At 41.1% G+C, this 22,688-nt stretch overlaps 1 protein-coding gene across 1 annotated transcript in view; it reads right to left on the reverse strand.

Annotated features, from left to right (window-relative positions):
• Positions 1 to 22,688, reverse strand: part of BIRC6 (baculoviral IAP repeat containing 6) — a 330,062-nt gene that overhangs the window by 210,906 nt on the left and 96,468 nt on the right. Inside the window, 6 exon segments of the mRNA XM_024194786.2 lie at positions 190 to 373; positions 8,325 to 8,540; positions 11,298 to 11,429; positions 12,040 to 12,167; positions 13,777 to 13,914; positions 17,201 to 17,334. Of these exon segments, the coding sequence (XP_024050554.2) occupies positions 190 to 373; positions 8,325 to 8,540; positions 11,298 to 11,429; positions 12,040 to 12,167; positions 13,777 to 13,914; positions 17,201 to 17,334 (932 nt within the window).

Below are 22,688 nucleotides of genomic sequence, written 5' to 3' on the forward strand. Positions count from 1 at the left end.
TTTTATACTAATATCTTCATTTTGTTTCTTTGTAAAACCTACAAGCAAGACATTCCATGCTTTCATTAGCTTAATCACATTAGCAGACTTTTCCATGTTTCACATCAGAGACTCAAATAACTGGGGGTGGGGGAGAGATTCCAGCTTAATGCATTTTGTAAAAAAAAAAAAAAATGAATTTTAACAAACCTGCTAGAATATCTTGCAGCATACAACTCAGAGAATACTGAGCCCATGCTCCTCCCCAAGAGATATCTCCTCTATTAAAGTCTGTCCCAACCAAAAGCAGCAATAGCCTTTCTAGTTGAGTTTCATTCACAATCTCACACAAATGAATTGTTGGTCTTGTAGCATTTGCAATTCTAGCAAGAACCTGTAAAAGAATTTCAGAAATATACAATTTAACTGATTTTCCAAACAAAAACAAATACAAGCAGACAACACCCCAACAAAATTGAATTTGTTTCAAGTTCAGGATGACAGTCATGAGTAACTAAGTCTCAAATAATGAGTATTCCCAGAAAAGTGGCAATAAACTCTATATGGCATATCACCCCACTTTATTTATCCCACTCATATTTCCATTTTATTGTTGGATGCATCAGATTTAGTAGTCCTTCACTTTCACCACCATTTCCAACACACAGGGTGAAATGTTGAATAGTTCTGGAAAGTCACAGTTCCCCACTGACAATGACTTCGTTTACCCATTAATACAATGGGTTTATATATCAGTACTTATCTCACAGGATGTTAGATGAAAGGCATGTAAGTGTGAGGTACTAAAAATAGATGCTACAGAAAGGAAAATTTGTTGTTTAATGGATTTCCTTTCACCTGAATTAGATGCATTTGTGCTAATGCCTTCATTCCCACAAATGCCAGAAGAAGTTCAGACTTGTTCAAGTGGCTCCAGAGTGTGGCCATGCACCTTCTACTTTCAAACCCGGCGAGTATGTCCAGAGTTTTATGGAACCACTCAGTATTATTTAACAGTATTCAAATGTGTTTTAAGTTTAGACATGGGACCCAGAAGAAGCCATAGTACAAGAAATTCAAAAAAATTTTCAAGTGGAGTAGGCTGGGGGAAGAGGCCCGTTTATGGGAAAAGATTTCAAAGATTCCTTGCAGATGTGAATGTAACAAAAGTAGTATTTCTTTATGGAAAAGAAAAAGATAGATTTAGATGTAACTGAGTAAGAAAATTTTCAATTCTAGCACGCAGCATCCCCCACGATCTCTAATGAATGCAAAGTGGGGAATACATCAGAGGTCCGCAACCTCTGGCATAGCGGCTCCCACTGGCCGCGGTTCGTCGCTCCAGGCTGTGGCCAGCACATCCCATAGCCCGCGCCGCTTCCTGCAGCCCCCACTGGCCTGGGACAGCAAACCGTGGCCAATGGGAGCCGCGATCGGCCAAACCTGCCGTCGCGGCAGGTAAACAAACCGGCCCGGTCCGCCAGGGTGCTTACCCTGGCGAGCCGCGTGCCAGAGGTTGCCAACCCCTGGAATACATAAACATAGGGAAGGAAAGGCTAAAGTAGAATAATTGTCTTTTATATTCAAATAGAATACTACAGAAATGTAAATTCCATCCATATAAAGAAAATGCTTGGTATTTTAAGAAGTTTATTGGCAACCACATGGGAAGAACCTTCTAACTTTGGACCCGTCTTAAAAGAAACTGAAACCTGCTTTGCAGAAGCTCATAAGTATAATGAAGGGTAGCCATGATGCTGCTCTGCCACGTTCCTCAGGTAACAAAGGTCTTTTCTGTCTACAATGCCACAAAGCACATAGTATTGAGTCCTGATTCCCTCAATAAATGATTTCCTGAGACACTAAGCAAATTAGTATGTAACCATCTTAGCAGCAGCTACTTTAAGGCTCTATGGACCTGGCCATTTTGGATGTAACAAGACAGAAAAGGTAAATGAGTGGTATCTGCATGCTATATTATAGGCTGACAAGGTGGGTAAGGAAAGGAGGAGGATCGGGGAACTGCAGACCAGTCAGCCTCACCTCAGTCCCTGGAAAAATCATGAAGCAGGTCCTCAAGGAATCAATTTTGTAGCACTTGAAGGAGAGGAAAGTGATCAGGAACAGTCAACATGGATTCACCAAGGGCAAGTCATGCCTAACCAACCTGACTGCCTTCTATGATGAGATAACTGGCTCTGTGGATATGGGGAAAGCGGTGGACGTGATACATCTTGACTTTAGCAAAGCTTTAGATACGGGTCTCCCACAGTATTCTTCCCATCAAGTTAAAGAAGTATGGATTGGATGAATGGACTACAAGGTGGATAAAAAGATGGCTAGTTTGTCAGGCTAATGGGTAGTGATCAACAGCTCGATGTCTAGTTGGCAGCCGGTATCAAGTGGCATACCTTAGGGGTCGGCTCTGGGGCTGGTTTTGTTCAATATCTTCATTAATGATCTGGATGATGGAATGGATTGCACCTCAGCAAGTTCGCAGATGACACTAAGTTGGGGGGAGAGGTAGATACACTGGAGGGTAGGGATAGGGTCCAGAGTGACTTAGACAAATTAGAGGATTGAGCCAAAAGAAATCAGGTAAGGTTCAACAAGTGCAGAGTCCTGCACTTAGGATGGAAGAATCCCATGCACTGCTACAGGCTGGGGACCAACTGGCTAAGTGGCAGTTCTGCAGAAAAGGACCTGGGGATTACAGTGGTTGAGAATCTGGATATGAGTCAACAGCGTGTCCTTGTTGCCAAAAAGGCTAACAGCATACTGGGCTGCATTAGTAGGAGCACTGACAGCAGATCGAGGAAAGTAATTATTTCCTTCTATTCGGCACTGGTGAGGTGATATCTGGAGTATTGCATCCAGTTTCAGGCCCCCCACTACAGAAAGGATGTGGACAAATTGGAGAGAGTCCAGTGGAGGGCAACGAAAATTATTAGGGTCTGGGGCACATGACTTATGAGAAGAGGCTGAGCGAACTGGGCTTATTTAGTCTGCAGAAGAGAAGAGTGAGGGGGGATTTGATAGCAGCCTTTAACTTCCTGAAGGGGGGTTCCAAAGAGGATGGAGCTAGGCTGTTCTCAGTGGTGGCAGATGACAGAATAAGGAACAATGGTCTCAAGTTGCAGTGGGGGAGGTCTAGGTTGGATATTAGGAAAAACCATTTCACTAGGAGGGTGGTGAAGCACTGGAATGGGTTACCTAGGGAGGTTGTGGAATCTCCATCCTTAGAGGTTTTTAAGGCCCAGCTTGACAAAGCCCTGGCTGAGATGATTTAGTTGGGGTTGGTCCTGCTTTCAGCAGGGGGTTGGACTAGATGACCTCCTGAGGTCTCTTCCAACCCTGATATTCTAGGATTCTATGAAATATCTTTTATTGGACCAAATTCTCTAATATCCTAGAACCAACATGACTACAACAACACTGCATACATATTATAGGCAGAGCTAGCAGAACTACCCATAGTTAGTTAAGGTTGCCTACTACTTTCTTTATAATAGCAAATGGCAAATGAAATTTAATGTGGATAAGTGTAAAGTAATGCACATTGGAAAAAATAACCCCAACTATACATACAATATGATGGGGGCTAATTTAGCTACAACAAGTCAGGAAAAAGATCTTGGAGTCATCGTGGATAGTTCTCTGAAAATGTCCACGCAGTGTGCAGAGGCGGTCAAAAAAGCAAACAGGATGTTAGGAATCATTAAAAAGGGGATAGAGAATAAGACTGAGAATATATTATTGCCCTTATATAAATCGATGGTACGCCCTCATCTCGAATACTGCGTACAGATGGGGTCTCCTCATCTCAAAAAAGATATCCTGGCACTAGAAAAGGTTCAGAAAAGGGCAACTAAAATGATTAAGGGTTTGGAACGGGTCCCATATGAGGAGAGATTAAAGAGGCTAGGACTTTTCAGCTTGGAAAAGAGAAGACTAAGGGGGGATATGACAGAGGTATATAAAATCATGAGTGATGTGGAGAAAGTGGATAAGGAAAAGTTATTTACTTATTCCCATAATACAAGAACTGGGGTCATCAAATGAAATTAATAGGCAGCAGGTTTAAAACAAATAAAAGGAAGTTCTTCTTCACGCAGCGCACAGTCAACTTGTGGAACTCCTTACCTGAGGAGGTTGTGAAGGCTAGGACTATAACAGAGTTTAAAAGAGAACTGGATAAATTCATGGTGGTTAAGTCCATTAATGGCTATTAGCCAGGACGGGTAAGGAATGGTGTCCCTAGCCTCTGTCTGTCAGAGGGTGGAGATGGATGGCAGGAGAGAGATCACTTGATCATTGCCTGTTAGGTTCACTCCCTCTGGGGCACCTGGCATTGGCCACTGTCGGTAGACAGGATACTGGGCTAGATGGACCTTTGGTCTGATCCGATACGGCCTTTCTTATGTTCTTAGACACCCTGTTTTCCATTGCTTATAACTTTGTCAAACTAAGAGTTTGGAATAAAATGGTCAATGCCAGATTGAGTTTTAAGAACATTTCAAAAAAAGCTGTTGGGCCATTTATGAGAAAAAGGTTAGTGAAAAATGTTTTCCAGTGTTAAATTCTTAAAGCTGCTCAATGAAACAATTGTAGCACCTCCAGGCTTTGAAGAAGGGATTGAAGTTTGCCAGGGGATCCCATCAAAGACGTGCCTTGTGCTGACATATGAAAATCCACCCAAATATGGCTTAATTGTAAGAGTATTATTATTTGGCCAATGAAAGAGTCAGAAGTCCTGTGGAAAAAATAGTATGTGAACCTGTAATTAAAGACTTTCATAATGAACATACACTACAGTTGCCTGTGAATCCTTAACATAGCCTCCTAGATCAGTGATTCCCTAATTTTTAGGTGCTTGACTTTGCAACCTAAATATTCTTTTAATCATTTTTTTATGCAACACTTAATATTCAACTTTAGAGCTTTATGAACATCTAGTTATACCATAATCTCTCCAGAGCACATTGAAGATTTGGACAAAGTGTCAGGAGAACTCTCTCCTAAGTAGAATAGAAAGGGGAGTTTAACTTGGAAAGAATAGTTTGGGATCTTATGTCACCATCAAAAATGAGTGTAGGCAAAACCCTGTATTTAGTTGTGTTTGGAGTGCTTTGGCTGGTTAAGATCATTATTGCATAATGGTTAGAGCATTGAATTATTCAGATAGAACACTTTTTCCCAAGTATCTGGTTCTAGTTTAAAAACTGGAGTCTAGTAAATAGCATGGGACTCAATTTATGTATCTCACGAGAACTAGGGGCTCAGTGTCACCTTCTGTGATTTGAAAGAGTGGGTCCAGGCAGTCTAACCATTGCCTCTTTAATGCTTAGGTCACTGGGTCCCATCTTTGGCTGATGATATGGTTGGATACAAATAAGCCATGCTCAAGAAGATTACTGATGCTGGAGAAAAAAGGATTACAGTGCCCCTTCTGTCCATATGCCTATTTCTGGATGAAAACACACCTGACTGGAGTTACTCTAACTGTTCACACTAGGGTTTGGCCCTATTACCTAATCTGGGCTTCCCTGTAGCACCCCAAGTCTAGTTCTTACCCCAGAAATAGAAGGAAGAATGGCCTTGTGCTACAGCACTGAGTTTAAGGACATATCTACACTACAACAGCAACACAGCTATGGCACTGCAGCTGTGCCGCTGTAGCGTCAGTGTAGATGGCTTCCTACATTGATGGAAAGGATTCTTCTGTCGGTCAATGTAGGTAATCCACTTCTCTGAGAGGCAGTAAATTTTTCACAGCCCTGAGCAATGTAGCTAGATCATCCTAAGTTTTAGGTTCAAGATCAGGCCTAAAGAGATTTGGAATAAATACCCATCTCTAACAAAAACTCCCTTCTTTCATTTGGAAAGTCACTTAGCCGTTATATATTCCTATACCCAATTTGGAAATTGAAGTTTATCCTTTTAACAACCCTGAGAAACAGGGATGCATTTGGTCTCTGAGTTAGCCGGTTCTTACTGTCACACCCATTGAGTCCACAGATTCATAATGTTACAAATGTTGTGGTTAGATTCTTTTGGCATTGATTTGACTTCACTGTTGTCCTGAGGGCCATGATTTTCTAGGTTGTTGCACCAGGACATTATGGTTATGGCAAAGTACATGGTTGCCAGTGAGGCTCCAAGAGCTGCTGAAGATTTTTCAAAATCTTTTAAGGGTGGCTTCTATCTTTATGCCCATGGGGTCTCATTGAAAGAAATCATCCTCAATAGGAATTGCCATGGATGCCTCTGCTTCATCAGTCTTACAGAAGATGGGGGGGGGGGGGGGGGGGGGGGGGGGGGGAGGGGGGGCAGGAAGAGAATCTCTGGTGGCTCTATGACTCTGTACATCTTCAGAACTTGCCAACAGTGCTCTCTGCAAGAATTTTCCCACTTTTCTAGTGGTTTCTTTGAAGAAGAAATAGAAGGGGAAAGCAAATCCTTAGTTTTTGATGGGAGTTATTCTCCTTGGTTTTAGCCGGTACAGCCTCGGTTTGCCTGGAGCTCTCTCATGGCCACTACTACCACCTTCCCCAGAGATTCAAATATGCCTGCATGAAAATACTTCTGTTTCTTTGGCCCAGGGTTATGATCCAAAGCCAACACTTCCTCTATTAAGTGTTAAGATAAAGCTCCTGGAAAGGAGGTTAGGGTCTGGAGCAGTTTGGGGCTTTTTTCTGTGCCTTTTGAGGTTTTTTTTTTGCCTTTTAATGGAAAACTGGTCCCACAGGGACCAGCTTCTTCTTGTCTGCTGTGCCCTTTTGGATCTTAGCCCGTGTAGGTATAGGAACCCTGAATCCCCCCATTCCTCATCCTCGGAAAGCCAGCTGGAGAGAAAATACAGGTGAACATTCCAAAAGCAGCACAGATGCTCCTCTTAAGTGGAGGAAGAAGAGACCAGGGCTCTGCCAATTATATTTAACATCAAAACTCCACCTCAGGTTCTTGATTTATCCATGAGGAGTCCATGTTTGGGGAAGGTACATCAGTTTGCTGAATCTCATGATCTGAAGGACTGACCTGTCCTTGTAGAGGCAACTAGGGGACTTTGGCTGCTGGTATGAAGGATAGTTGGGGGCCACCTACAAGCTGTATTGACTGAGCCCCTTTTCATTGCAGAGAAGGTGGTGCATGGGCTGGAGCAGTCACAGCAGAGCTCTCCTTCTATGGCTCTTGAGAAGGGCTTCTTGCTCTTTGGCTTCCTCCATTTGGCCTGCTCCATGATAATGAAGGAGAAGGAAACAAAGAATGGGCTTGGCAGGTAATCCCTTTCAAGGAACAAAGCACCAGATATTTCAAATTTCTTGAGTCAGGGGAAAAGAAGAAATATTTTGCTTACTACTACTCTAAAATCAGATTTGAAGATTAGGATCACAATGAGACATAAGCACTGGATTGCTATTCTCTTTGCACATCTGCTGGAAGAGAATCCGACACAAGTATGGAAAGAGCCTGGTCAAGACCTGGAGCCTGAGGACAAAACTAAACTGGATCTGGTATCTGAACAAACTGAGGTGCAGTCCAAATGTTTCCAAACGGTGGAAAGTTGTAATTACGTAGTTCTAAAAAAGTTTCAGAAAGCCTCAAGGAACAACCACAAACAGATGCAATAGATTGCATCCAAGTTTTGGGTGTAAAACTGAAACAATATGCTTAACAAGAGCTAAAACGAGGCATCTCAAAGCTTCAAAGGTTCCTGGTTACTTTTGTCTGCAGTTAAAATTAAATGAGCATGTTCTTTATACAAAAATCTTTATTTTAAGCCAAAATATGACCCACCTACTGTGAGTGACAGTGCTCTAAAGTAGGTTATTTTAAAGGAAAATAGGATATAAGCTTACTGTAATAGTGTTACTAGTTGTGAATGTACTAGTTATGTGTATTTGATAATACGGTTTGAAAAAAAACAAGTAACAGCTTTACAAATGGTATACTTTGTTCATACTAATAATAGAGTTGTGTAGAGCTAAAATAAGTAGATGAATTATTCCCTTCTCAGGTTTCCCTTCTCAATTTATTCTAGCTAAACTGTATTAATGTAAAAGTATCTTTTAAAATGGTGCTCTGTAGGAGATACTTTGCAAGCATAATTCCATTATGTAAATTTCAAATACTGGAAAACATGGGAACCTGAGACTATTAGGGATCATTACAAATTCAATAATTTAAGTATTTTTAATGCATCTTCAAGAAAAGGCAAAAGTAGCATCTGACAGATATTTTCATCAATACTATGCTGAAAGACCACATACTTTAGGATAATTCTTGATAAAAAATGAACTTCACTTTAACAACCCCACTGCCTACTTTTGTAGCATTCTGTTTACCTTACAAACAAACAGCAGTAGATCTGCATGGCAAGTGAAGTCCATTGACAAAAGAAAGAGCGCCAGCTTCTGCACTACTGAGATACAACGTTCATGTGCCAGAGTAAATGGAAGTGGCTCAATTTCTGGCGTTTCCTTTGTCGTCGATACTTCTGTGTCTAAAGTAGAACGAGGCCACTCTGCAGTCCGACGTAAGCGTATTAAATCCTTGAAATGCTGCATAATTACAAAATATAAAACAAGTGTTAAATTTTTAAACTAAACTGCCTATTTTCTCCATGTTAGCATATCAAGAGTTGGAAAAATGTAACAGTGCCTCTAGCACTTTTTAATAATAATGGAGAATCCCACACTCTCATATTGGACCTATATTAAGATTATATGGGAACATGGCATAAATTTGGGTTGGTTGCATTGCTTTCAAGTGACAAAGACATAAGTGTGTAATGCAGTTCATCTTACACAAGGGTCAATCAACTTTCATACTACAGAGTAGCTTTTTAAAAATTTATTTAGATTGAATTTAGTAATATAATATTAAACTACCGTGGGTTCAGTTCCTTTTGCTACAGTTTCAGCCTAAACAGAACCATGCAATGACTAAGACTATAGTCATACTCACATCCTCAAAGATATTCTAGAGTTTGATAGATTTCTCAACACCATTGTGTATTCTGTATACTTACTTTACAGAAAAACTGTTTTAGAAACTTGACTCTTGATACAATTTTTTCATATTCCTACATCTGTTCATGGATCCTTAGTTAACATAAATTCAAATGTATTGTACTCAGACACAGTAGTAAATTCTAACTGAAATGTATGGCCCATCAAGAATACTGACTTCTCAGTTCTTTCCTAATGGCGAAAGAATTGGAACTACAGATATACAGGGCCTCAACTACCCTGCACGAAGAGAAGTAAACATGTGCACGATGGTGGCACACAAAATACTTAAGACTCAAGCTATTTGAAAACATACAGACATTATTTCTTGACATGTACAATCAAGGATTCTTTGTTACACTGTATAAGCCTTGTGTCACACACTTTGTACACCCTGTGGACCACCCTTCCATTGCTTAATTCCTGCCTCTCCCTTTGGGATTGATTATATGGTAATCAATAGTCTGCAGTTGTCATTTCTAGTACTAATAAACTGCAAGTTGGATACCTTCAATTCGTCACTGTTTGGGCAGAATCCTGTATTATTTTAACAGTACCACCCGCTCATCCCCGCCATCTTTTTTTCAGAGTGAGCAAGGGTCACTGTCATTTGGCTGCAGGGTTTTTTTTGTTTTTTTGTTGGTTTTTTTTGGAGAGTGGGGACAAAAGGAAACCATTGCCTGGACAGGGGTTTTTTTTGGTTTATTTTTAAAATAAACATGGCAGCTGTTTGAAGCTACTCCCAAGTTTGGAATGCTGTAAGATGGCACTGATTACAGGTGATGTGATCAAAATTGCATAAAATGTAATTTATCACATACATGGTATGTACATACAATAGATAGATCATATTCAATGTGGAAGGTTTTAATGCAACCTATTATTTTCAACACAAGCAGGATTGCTGTAAAGCGAATCCCATACAGCTTTAACCAACAGCATATTTCAGCCAGTGGGGCAGTGCAGGTGTTTAAAACTGTGCCACTGACTTATAAAACCAGCTGCACTCCACTGTTGAGTCTTCAATTCCAGGATTGGCCAACCAGTTCACTTACCTGCTTCACAGTTGGATCAGTGGCTGAGTCCCTTCAGCCTCTGTAAGTGTTCGCTAGCAGGCCTACTATTCCCCTCCCCTGATCACCTATGGAGTTCCTTCTGTTCCAACTGCAAAATCTTTCTGGCCCTTCCATTACTGTGCAAGGGAAAAGTGACTACATGCTAATCACTGCAAGGTGGGAAGTGGTTTATTGTTGCTGCTGTAGAAGAGTCTATTTCACTTAAGTGACAACTCAAGAATAGAGCAGAAAGAGCAGGAAAGTGAAACTCATGACAAAGAGGAGTGTTAATGAAAATGCAGTGCTTGGTAAAATTTGCTGGTGTTTCTTTAACCCTATAATTACCATGAGAAAAAATAAAGTGACATGCTTATTTCTCTTTTATAACCTCTATGCATCTATGATCCCTTAAAGGCTTTCAGAAGTCCTAATAGGTAACAAGATTTCCAAAGGTAAAAATCTAAATGGATACTCAAGTCTGGTATCTATGAAGTGAGTTCTACTTGTTTTAAGTATTGGGGGTAGCTGTGTTAGTCTGTATCCACAAAAACAACAACGAGTCCGGTGGCACCTTAAAATCTGTTAGTCTTTAAGGTGCCACCGGTCTACTTGTTTTATGCTCAAAGGAATGTCCATACTGCCTGATCCATTTCTGTTGGCAGACAAGGCACTGAAGTTTACTAGATTCTTCTCCGAGCATGCCTGGGTTTGTTTTCATCCCCAGAATCCAGAGCTCATAACAAGAAGGTAGGATTTATATGTTGCCACCATGCTTGTGGAAAGCTAAACTTCCTAAAAATAAGAGCAAGTGTTTTCAATACAGCATTTGTTTGCTTTGGGAGGAGAAGGATTGGCATGCTTACTTTTTGGCTACTCACCCAAGACAATTTCCTTTAAAAATCACACTCATAAGTTAGCCATATAAAGCACATTTTCAGTTCTTTATAGACAAGTGCTGTCAGGTGTTTACTGTGATTTATAGACTAGCTTGACACTACAAACGCTTCTAGGTTATTGGTGATTTTGGCTATGATCAACTAAAAGGTGCCTGTAGCAGAATCAACTAAAACATTTTTCCCAAGCCAGACATTTACAGAGGCTGCTGAATTCAGCAAACAGAACAGCCTTGATAAGAGCCAGAATGAAACCCTTTTTTTTGGTATAAAGTCAACCCAGGACAAAAATGATTTTGCAGGAACAGGTCTTTTCACACAAAAGACAACAAGTGAACTGCAGTTTCAGAACATCATACCTTTGAAGTAGCCTGCTTTAGTTTTGCCTGTTCTACTAAAAGTTTGTATGATGATCCTTTGTTGCTTTGTATTTTCTCTTTTTCCATCTGTTCCACCAAAGCCTTCTGTTTTGCTTTTAATAAGTTAAGTTGCTAAAAGAAAATGTTAATAGGAAAAACAAAAAAATTAAGCAATAAGATGCGAAAAGGATCAGTATTTTCATATGATAGTAAACTTCAATTCAAATTGCAACTTGAGCCTTTTTAAGTTTAGTTTTTGTACAACTTTAAATTATACAACTTCAATGGGCTGCCAGCAGAGTCAGAGCAGATTAGATTTAAGAACCACCAATATTTTAAGAGAATTTTTAGATATGAACACAGGGTCACAAAACCTGTACAGGTGCATTTAAAAGTGAACACAGTCTTAAAAATGATATACTGTTGAATTATAGCTGGTCAGCCTCTAGAAGCTTGCACTCAGATGTTTGTTGATTCACCAAAAATGTAAAAGTTTTACTATCAAATATGGACCACAGGGAAGTATAACAATATGCTCCACAAGACTAGAATGATTTCAGCAGATCCCATGCCCTGCAGTTTGAGATACATGTCAAGAGAGATAGACAGCTTTTAGCTACAGAACCAAGCCTCTGCAAAAGCAAGATTGAATGAGCTCCATGCCCAAAGCTGGAATTTTAAGACATAAGGTACATTACTCAAGTATCTTACATTAAAAATGCCAGTACACACTGAAAATTACCTGTTTATGATGAACAAGTTGCTTTCTGATCTTTCTGGAGTACAATCTATCTAGGCTACTGTTGCCTTTAGAAGATCTGCTCAGGCTCTGGGTATGTAGGCTATTATTAATAAAACTCCACTGGTTGCCTAAAGGAAAGAAACATATCAATATTTGAGGCTCACTTTTAACAGTTCCTAAAATAGTTGAGAGCAATAAGAAGTCGTCATTCTATAAACTAAATATAAAAATGGAGCATTAAATTTAAGGCTTCTACTAAACTGTCACGCAATCCTCACTTTAGGTGGCAGCATTACTGCATAGCTTGAAAAGGTCAACAGTACAATTTTGCATTTACTATTTTCAAGTTCTGAAGTATGAAAGGAACAAACAAGACTAGTTCAACTCATACAAACCAAAAGCACCATAACGTGAATACTTATCACTCACATTTCTCCTCTTGAAAGATGACACTACTCAAAACAAAAAACCTCCACCCACAACTAAGCTAGAAATTGAAATACACTTACTCAAACACACCATTCTCCTCACACGTTACCTACAAACAGTCACACAAACGTCAAGTTGACCGCACCACACCTTAAGTATGGGCACCATTGTCCAGATTGCTGGGGGAAGGAGTATAGCACTTTACAGGTGGTAGTGAGAGAGAGGCACAGAAGCTGCTGAAAATGTAGAGTGGGTTAGCGTGATAATGTTGACTCATCCCCCAGGGACTGAAAGGGCCGGAGACTTGACCAAGAGCAAGCCTGGCAGGAAAAGTCCCTTTTCTCGGGACCAGGCAGAGCAGCACTCACCCTCCTTCCCCTTGGAAATGGCAAAATACTAAGTTTGGTCTGGACCCATTGTGGGCATTGCACTAGCCACTCCTGTCTCGGGGGGCTAGGAAGGAATTTTCCCTCCCCACCAGATTGACCAAAATGATGTGGTGTGGTTTTTGCTTTCCCCACAGCAGGTTTGGGGAGGCTTTATTATGGTGAACAGGGAAGGGAGTTAAGTAAGGAGTTGTGACATCATAGCCTAGAGTGTGGGGTGGATGTCCAGTGCAGGTACTCCATAGGGAAGGGATACAGTGACCAGATAAATGGCTTGGTAAAGGACTTAAAGGAGGTGTTTGTTAAAGGAGCGGAACAGAGGTCCTATGACTGGTATGGCAGGGAGTCAACCCCCCCTTTCCTTTATAACCTATTCGAGGCGGGGGGGAGAGGGGATATGATCAAGTCCCAGTAATCGGTTGGCTGGGGACCAGGATGGAAAAAGGGGGGCTGGCAGAAGCCCCTGGGTAGACATTGAAATGATCATGGAGTTACTTGAACTGTACACTTATCTGCCAGGTAGTCCCAGACATCTAATAATAAAGTTGCAGCCTGATAAAACCATATCCAGTGTCTCCTGTCTTTTTCGGTTTAACAGTGTTGCCAACTCTCGCAATATTACTGACAGTCTCAAAATATTTTGTGTTTCTTAAAGCTCCAGCTCCTGGTATCATGGGATAATGTGAGAATCTCAATTTTTTTTTTTTTTAAGTTTATACCCATCATGGTTGTGAAAAAGAGTCTGAAAATGTAAACCATAAATGGCTCAAGAACCAAAAGGCTAATAAATAGATCCCAAAATGTATTTTTAAAATCTCATGATTCTGAATCATTTTTGAACACTGGAGCTGGCAGTACTGAACATTTTACAAAGATCTCTAAAATCTAGACTTGAATTAGAAATATTATAAGTGTTCTATACCTGTCAGGAATCTCTCCCTCTCTTTTCCATTCAAAGGCTTCTTGGCTGTTGCTGCTTCATCTTCAACTGTTGCCACATAGTCTAGGAGTCTGGATACCAGCATTACAACCCAGCTGATCATGGGAATGTCCAATACCCCTTAAACAAGTAGGTTTTAGGTGACATTTGAGTGATTGTTCTAATTTCAAAAATTTACTAAATCAGAAAAGCAATGCTTAAAGAATCCCCACACAGACATTTTATGGTGTACACCGTTCTAGGTAATAAGGGTTTCCATGTTTCCTTCCACAAGCAGAGGAAAGGACTTGCACTCAAGAATCACTGCATGGGGTCTCAGAGCACAGAAAGAAGTTGGGAGGAAAAGAATCATGAAGAGCTGAAGTAAGGTCCAAAAGCAAAGATCACAATTCTTCCCGTCAGATGAAAATGGAAATAGAAGGATTCTCCCTCACTGTTAATGTCCCCTTGACTGTGAACCTTGGTAACAAAAGGCAAACAAGGCCCCACAAACAAAAGGGCAGTTATTCTTCTCAACCCACTAACATTCCCTTTTTCCACAGATTGCTCCTCAGCAAGCTAGCTCTCATTCAAAGTGAAATCTCAGCCAGTTGCTGGGAAAGCTGAAACCCTCACACTGAGGCAAGACGTAGTACCTCCTGCAAATTGATAGCACTAACTAATATCATTATTGTCTGCATTGGCCGCCCACACGCTAAGAGGGGGGGTGGGGATTTCTGCATGTGAGTCACACAAAACCTACTTATGCATCACACAAGAAATCCTTCTGAATCAATGAGTCATTCTTCGGTCCTCAAAACAGTTATAAAACACACTAATTAGTGTGTATCAATGACCATCAGCCTACAAAAATCAAACAGGTCACTCAACCAGTGTCTTTAATTAAACTGGATGTCTGTATAGACACAACATGCACCAGTAGGCCAAAGATTATTGTGTACCACATTGCAGGTTAAAATCACATTTTCATATCTGTGTGTAAGTACTATATTTTAGCGGCACATTTAATAACTACTTAGTTTTTATACAGGACATTTTGTCCATTTATCTCAAAATGCTCAGTCAACTCAAGTATCATTATTTCCAATTTACAGATAAGAAAACCAAGGCACAGAAGTGATTTGCCCAAGGTGTCACACCCAGTCATTGGCAGAGCAAGCAACAGAATCTAGGCACTCTGACTTCCCCATCCGGTACTCTGTCCATTGGAACATATTGCCCCATCCTAAATGGTAACAGAAGAGACTTAATGGTAGGGCCTGGAACTGGCAATGAAGACTAGAGGGACAAGAGGTAGGATGGCTCATCTGGGTGACTATTGTTGCACACCAGTCCAGGTTTCAGACTAAAAAAACAAAGATTCTGATCTACAGTATAGGAGTCTGGTCCACAGAAAGATGTATAAAAGTTGTTTGGGTTGTTTTGTTTTTTAAATGATCATACTATGTCTTTTCCTTGTATCCATATCGATACCTCTGTTCTTCAATTTCTCTTAATATCTACGTACTTCTTAAACTCTCCTTTTTTCCCCCCCTCCATCCCAAATTTTAGCACGCCCCCTCACTTTCACCCCAAATATCTTCTTTTTCTCCCCTACTGTTGTGTCTTATTTTCTGACTCTTAGGCCTGGGCTACACTATCGGGGGGGTTCGAACTAAGATACGCAACTTCAGCTACGGTATTCGCGTAGCTGAAGTCGAAGTATCTTAGTTCGACTTACCTGGCCATCCTCATGGCGGCGAGTCGACTGCCGCGGCTCCCACATCGACTCCGCTTAGTCCTCCTGCCGAGGTGGAGTACGGGCGTCGATTCGCGGATCGATTTATCGCGTCCAGACAAGACGTGATAAATCGATCCCCAATACATCAAACACTACCCGCTGATCTGGCGGGTAGTATAGACGTACCCTTAGCTGAAGGACTAATGGGAGAGAATCATTAGTTTCTCACTCCTTTTCTCGCTCCCTACATTTGATGCGTCCTCTCACCCCTTCCCCTCTACTGGGAATTCTGTCACACTTGGTGCGCTCATCACACACTCAGTAATTCCCTAGTGTTCACCTGTGTTGCCCAAGGGGAAGGAAGCTGGAAAACCAACAGAGATGAAGCTCTTAAGTCCTCAGTGAGCAGAAACAGTGATGCAAGAAGATAAGGGAGAAATTGGCAGCTGTGGGAAGAGGGCAGAAGGGGTGGAGGAATTGCAAAGGCAGATCATAAGAACTTATGAGAACCAAGTGAGAGGGTATGGCAGTGCTAGCCTTTGGTAGACTGATGGGGAGCAATAAGTCAACTCCCCTCCATCACCTACAAATCTTTGTTTGAGGGATTCAGGATAGTAGGGAGGCAGAGAGCCAGCTGGCATTTACCAAGCTTGCCAACCTATAAATCCAAGCTGATGAGCCTTTTATAACTTTGTAAGGCTTGGTCTACACTTGCCCCCCAATTCGAACTAAGGTACGCAACTTCAGCTACGTGAATAACGTAGCTGAAGTTCGAAGTACCTTAGTTCGAACTTACGTCGGTCCACACGCGGCAGGCAGGCTCCCCCGTCGACGCCGCGGTACTCCTCTCGTATAGCTGGAGTACCGCAGTCGACGGCGATCACTTCGTGGTTCGACTTATCGCGTCTTGTCTGGACGCGATAAGTCGAACCCAGAACTTCGATTCCCAGCCGCCGAACTAGCGGCTGGGTGTAGACATACCCTAAGTGTACATGAGTTAAGGGATGTTCCATAATTTAAAATTTTCACAAATTTCAAAAGGTAATTAACTGATTTTCTTCAAATTTGTCATGATTTTAAGATGATGTGCAAAGTAAGTCTAGTTTGGAGAATATCAATTGAGGATTTTTAGAGAGCTATGAACTCTATGAACTTTAAATAGTCAGAACATTTAGAAAAAACATTTAGCTACTCATGAGTTAAGGGCACTTCAGCTATGCACTTAACGCAATTTTATATTCCGCATGCTCTATTAATTTTCAAACAGCCATAATTTGGTCAAATTAAATCCAACTATATTTGCTAAACAAGCAAAGACTAGTTCCCAAAGAGAACTGTATCTGTGCCTAATTCTGAAATTCAGCCACTTTTGCTACAGCTGTCTGAAAATACAGTGGGATAATTTTTTAAACATGTAAAAGTCCTTTTCATCCTAACTGAACAAGAATAGCGAGGCAGATTTTGCTCAAAACTTGAAGGAAAAAAAAGTCATGTTTGGGCAAAGACCAAGAATGTGAAATTTTAACCCCCAACAAAAAAAATCAATGTTTCCAAATAAGCAAAAAAGGGGATTTTAACTTAACCTGCTTTGATAGTAGGTGCAATCAGGCCCCCGTTATGAAAATATACTCTTTAATTAGAATCAAGATCTAATCTGAAAATATAGCTCCTAAAATGAAGAACTACCTTCAGTGCGCCTGTGCATAGGTAAATGAGGTTGCAGAGGTGACAGCAGGTTATCCAAGAGATTAAGCAAACTTTCCAAGACACCACTGTTGCTAAGTGACCTTTGGCCAATGCAGGAAAGCAACACGAAGACCCTAAAAATAAAATGAAAAATGTTTAACACACTGAACAATTCTCTTCAGTTACAATTCTTATAAAAAGCATTTAAATGCAGTAATACTTCCTGGAAAATACATCAAACAACATTTCCACACATTCAAATCAAAGATTAAGGAAGGCAAGGGTAAAAAATGAGCGCTGTAGTTCAAAAAGGTAGGCAGGGTTCAATTTGTACTATCAGAGGGACGATGTAATAATATAAAATCTGCAGTTTCTCATTTTAACCTTAAGTCATCATCAGTAACTTACCATTAGAAGCCTGCAGAGTTCCCAATCTATGCATTTTCTTCACTGAGAATTGACCAGTTTCATTTCCTATTCTACTTGTCCCTACTTTATTATTATAATTCTGGGTATTGTAAAACAAAGAATATTTGAAAACATACATGGACTGAATTCCCCATCTACCACATTATCCACACCACATTATTCCTGTGTAGGTGCACTCCTTTTGCCTGAAGTGTAAGGTTTTTTGTAACCTTCATTTTAACAATTTACCATCATTTTTTCCCAAGGGAACAAACTCTTCTATTTAACTGACAGCAGGTCATGAAGAGGGAATAAGGTGATACTTTTTGATGGCACCTGGCTCAAAAACAAAGTTCAGAAATTGCACTACTTTGAGTTTGCTGGAACACCTATGTGAGCAAGAGAATTTTCCAACCTTTGACTCGTCAAAGAATCCAGGAGGACAAGGGAGAGTTCAAGTGGCAGCAGAAGTTTTTCCTATTTGAGGTAAAGGTTACAGGCTAGCCCATGTGTTATAAGCCTACAAAAGCTTGCATACCCCAATACAGCAGCCAATTATTTATGGCTGATGTTCTGAAAATTTTTACCATCTTTTTAAAGAATAGATCTTTTTAAAGAATAGTATCAAATCTGAATAATCAAGATGACTAATGGCTGGCCTTGAGACCGCGCAATTAAGTTAATTACACTTAAGACCTGGGTTTGATTCTCAGCCCTAGTCTTTTGCTCTTACTCCAAAGAGGTTGGACCTGTGTTCCAGGTGCTGCTTGATTTATATTTCTATGGAGCTGCTTTCAAATCACCTTCTTACTTCCTAAACCACTAGTAACTGAGATCTCTGTGATGAAAACCCATCTAAGCCTTGCAAAGAAGAAAGCAGCTCATGTTGCTGTGAAGCAACCCCTGCAAATGTGGAAAGAGCATCAGAGAGTCTCCAGGAGTCCCTATTCAGTCCCTCCAAAGCACAAATATGTTGCTAGATCACCTGAGTGCAGTACTAACACCACCACCGAAAAACAAGAATTGAGATTCACATATTTATATTTTGCTGTTGTATTTCCTTGTAGCCACCTTTGAAGTGAGCAGAAGGAAAGACATGATGGGTACGATTCAACCCCACTGGATAAGAAAGACAATGTTTTTGTTAGGACAAGTCACTGAAAAAGTTTAATAATACTAGCATTTGAAGTGTCATCATTAAGTTTCAGAGTTAATAGTGAGCTGCAAAAACCTCAAAAACCAATCCCAATAGCCTTTGAGAGATCCCAGAAGAGAGAAGCCCTATATAGCTATTAAATGTAATTAGCAATGTGTTTGTATAGAATTTGATACACTTGTTGCCTATTAATAACCCAAAAAATCTGAGCTGCAGATCTCCTGATATGTCTGCTTGTAGTATTTAATATGATGAACAGAAATGTTAAAGAATCATTACATTCCTTTCACTCATTACCCTAAGGTATTAAGTCCAAGAGATTAGTACTATTCAAAAAAGATTATGGATAAGAATATCCACAGTTGCAGTAAGCAGAAAAGTGGACAATGGGATATAAACCACAATCACTCAAAACAGGACTACCACTAACTGGTTAGGTATTGAGGAAGCAACTTCCTCTATGGGAGTTATTCTGAGCTGCATGAAATTTTTTTGTCAAAAAATGTATATGCTGAAAAATGAAGTTTTGGTCAACCCAAAACTAGTCATGAAATTGGGTCAAGGTTGTCAAGTAGTTACTGAACTGAAAAATTGAAATGTTTTGGAAATGCTGAAATGAAACTGTCCATTTTGACATTTAATTTTTTGGGCTGGCAGAGGAGGTGGTGGTGATGGCACCAGCCTCTTTATAACTTTTAGCCCAGTGGTTAGGGCACTCAGCTGAAATTTGAGACACCCAGGTTCGATTCCTCCTCTGTCTGATGTGAACAAGGAATGTGAACTACAATCTTCCACATTACAGGTGAGCTCTCTATCCAATGGGCTACGGGATAGCCTGGTGTGGGTCACACAATTTCTCCTATTGAAGCTGTTAAAAAATTTAAGTCATTGGAGCAGGGACTTGAACTTCGGTCTTACATACCCTAAGTGAGTGCACTAACCTATGCAGTAATTCTCATTTTTTTCCCCCAGCGCAATAACTGTTCATTGTCATTATGAATGTCTATGAATAGCCATTATTGCTCCCTCTCTTTATAAAATGCCCAAAATTGAATTGAAAAATTTCAGGCCTTGTTGAAGGAAGCATTTTATTCAATCCAACGTGATTTTTTTTCTGAATTTCTAATTTTCTGAATTTTTGTTTCAAAACAAAAAAATGTGTTTTCTAGACACTGATTTTTCTGGAATTGGCAGCAAACAAACAAAAAACAGTATTCAGCCAGCTTTAGTTCTGGCAACAGCAGGGAGAGGAAACTTGATTAGTGGTCTATCTTATGCTCGTATTGTACTTATGAAGTTACTCTGCAAAGAAAAAAGATTTTTATCTGCTCCAGTTTCTCAGAATTTTGAGGTATTGTTAAAATACAGCTCTAATTAGTCATCCTCCTTGGTCTCACTTCAACAACTCATGTACAAGGCTACATTTTAGTCACAGGTATTTTTAGTAAAAAAGTCATGGACAGGTGACGTATAATAAAAAAATTCACAGCCCGTGACTTGTCCATGATTTTTACCATACAGGTCTGTCGCATCTTACGCGCATTTAACATGCGCGATTTCAGCTTTACGCGGTTGGCAAAAACAAAACAAAATGAGAAAAATAACAATTTTAATACTGTACACGTAGTGCTGGCGATTCTGCCCGCCATTACACTCAATGTAATTTTGACTGTACGCGATTTTCGCTTTACGCGCTGACTGCGGAATGTAACCCCAGCATAAGATGCGACAGACCTGTATATCCCTAACTAAAACTTGGGTGGGGGGCCACGGGTGCTCGGGGGGGTCAGGAGGGCAGTCTGTCAGGAGGCCAGTCTGTGGGCACCGGTGTTGGGGGGCTCCGCGTGTCCCTGCAGCTCCTAGGCGGTGGAGGGGCCAAGGGACTCCATGCACTACTCCTGCCACAATTGCCAACTGCGCAGCTCCCATTGGCCTGGAACCACAGCCAATGGAAGTTGCTGGAGTGGGCCTGCGGGTGCAGGCAGCAAGCAGACCCCCCTCAGGCCCCTCCGCCTAGGAGGAGCTGCAGAGCCACGCCAGTGGGAGCCCTGCACCCTGAGGTAATGCCCCCCAACCTCCTGCCCCTAGCCCTAAGCCCCTCCCACACACCCAAACTGCTGCTGCTAGCTGCTAGAGCCAGCACCAGCCGCTGCAGAAGTCATGAAGGTCACGGAATTCATGACTTCCATGACCTCCCTGCTTACTCATGTAACAGTGGAAGCAGTTTGTCCCAGTTTAGGAAGTTGTATTGAGCTGACACTATTTGTTACTTTATACTGTCTACAGACATGCTATATAAAACATCTTCCTGGCTCCCTGTTCTTAGGTGGTGAGTGAGGACTAGAGAGGGTTGCACATTTCATTGCTCATGTAGGCTGAGCTGTATACTCAGATGGAATCTTGCCCCCTTAAGGCCAGCCACTATGACACTCCCTTAACCAACCCAGGAAGAGGGCCCAGTTTAGGAGGGGGTCTGGCCATAGTAGGGACACCCTAACCTCCACATTGAACTCTAACCCTGAGGTCACTGCCTCACTCCTATACGTAGCGTGACTCTGCTCCCCTGCGAAGGCCTCTGAGATCATTGCCTTTCCCCCCTCCTATATAATCATAACATTTACATACGTGGACATCAGGCTTTTCATCTTTTTTATCAAAATCAATAGGTCCTGAACAGATGTTTTCAAAAACCATCATGTTGCGGACGGCTAGACATTCCATTGAATTGAGCGTAAGGTCTCACTTTGCTCAGCCCGCTAGATTTCCCTGATTTTATTTGGGCTAAAGAATAACTACAGAGCTGGATAATGATTGAGTTTAGATGAATTCACACTCCTGTTGTGGGACCTGATGTCAATGACTATTTTGGAGAGAAGTATGGATGTTGAGGTCAACCAGAGATCCCAGTAGGCTTTTTATAATTGATGGGAAAGGCCACTCATCTAGTTGTTTAAGTTCCTTATACTAAGGGACAGAACCGTGGTTTCCCAATGCAGAGACATCCACTGCGGAGATGAGACAGACACACCCAAGACAAAGGAAGGCAACAGTGCACTAATGAGGCTCCTGATACAGAGAATGTCTTGCACAATGAAGCTGGCCCATAGTTATAGATCAAGAATTACGGAGTCATGGCACCACTTCGATCAGAAAAGTCACAGCACTTGGAAGAGAGTTCTTCAAAGACCTGCTACCTGGATATGCCAACAAAGTGAATGTGGTACTCGACAGCTGAACTGACTCCTACCTTGCACTGGAAGTTGTCAGGGAATAAAACTAAATCAGAGATCCTCAAGGGCAGCTTGATATGATCCTTGACATCGAAGCTTGCATAGCAGGATAACGCTGTCAAGTTTCATAGACAATGAACATCCAAGAGGCACAAAACCTATATACCTGGCACTAGCACCTCCAAAACATTAGTCCCAACAGGTGGAGTTTCAGGAGATTCAAGTTTTGATATGTGCAGTTACTAGAGGCGCCGCACATAGCATGAATGCAACTTAAAGGGAAAAATAGGTACAAAGTGTTCTTGGCCATCATAGAAATGATGGAAGGGCACAGCTTAAAGCTGGTAAGTTATGAGGAAGAGGTAAATTCTCTCAAGAGAAAAGACAGAGGCAGTGACTGACACCACTGAATACCTGATCACTCCCTCTTGAATTCACAGCAACAAGCCCGGTGGGTGGAGCCGTGCCCCTTCGTACATTTTCAGATGAAGATCAGAACAAGAGGACAGAGGCAGAGTACTCATGTATCCCCAGATACTGCTAACCCAAAAGTTCTGAGTGTTCACTTCTGTAGCAGAAACCCATGCAAGTAATGCTCTTAAGAACTTACAAGTGTATATACTTCCTTTACAACTCAGAAATGTTCTACTTTGACTCTGCTTTTCCATCAAAAAGCACTGGACTCACTTTTAAG

This window comes from Terrapene carolina, unplaced genomic scaffold, assembly GCF_002925995.2.
Source record: "Terrapene carolina triunguis isolate 2854851 unplaced genomic scaffold, T_m_triunguis-2.0 Scaffold85, whole genome shotgun sequence".
NCBI lineage: Eukaryota > Metazoa > Chordata > Testudines > Emydidae > Terrapene > Terrapene triunguis.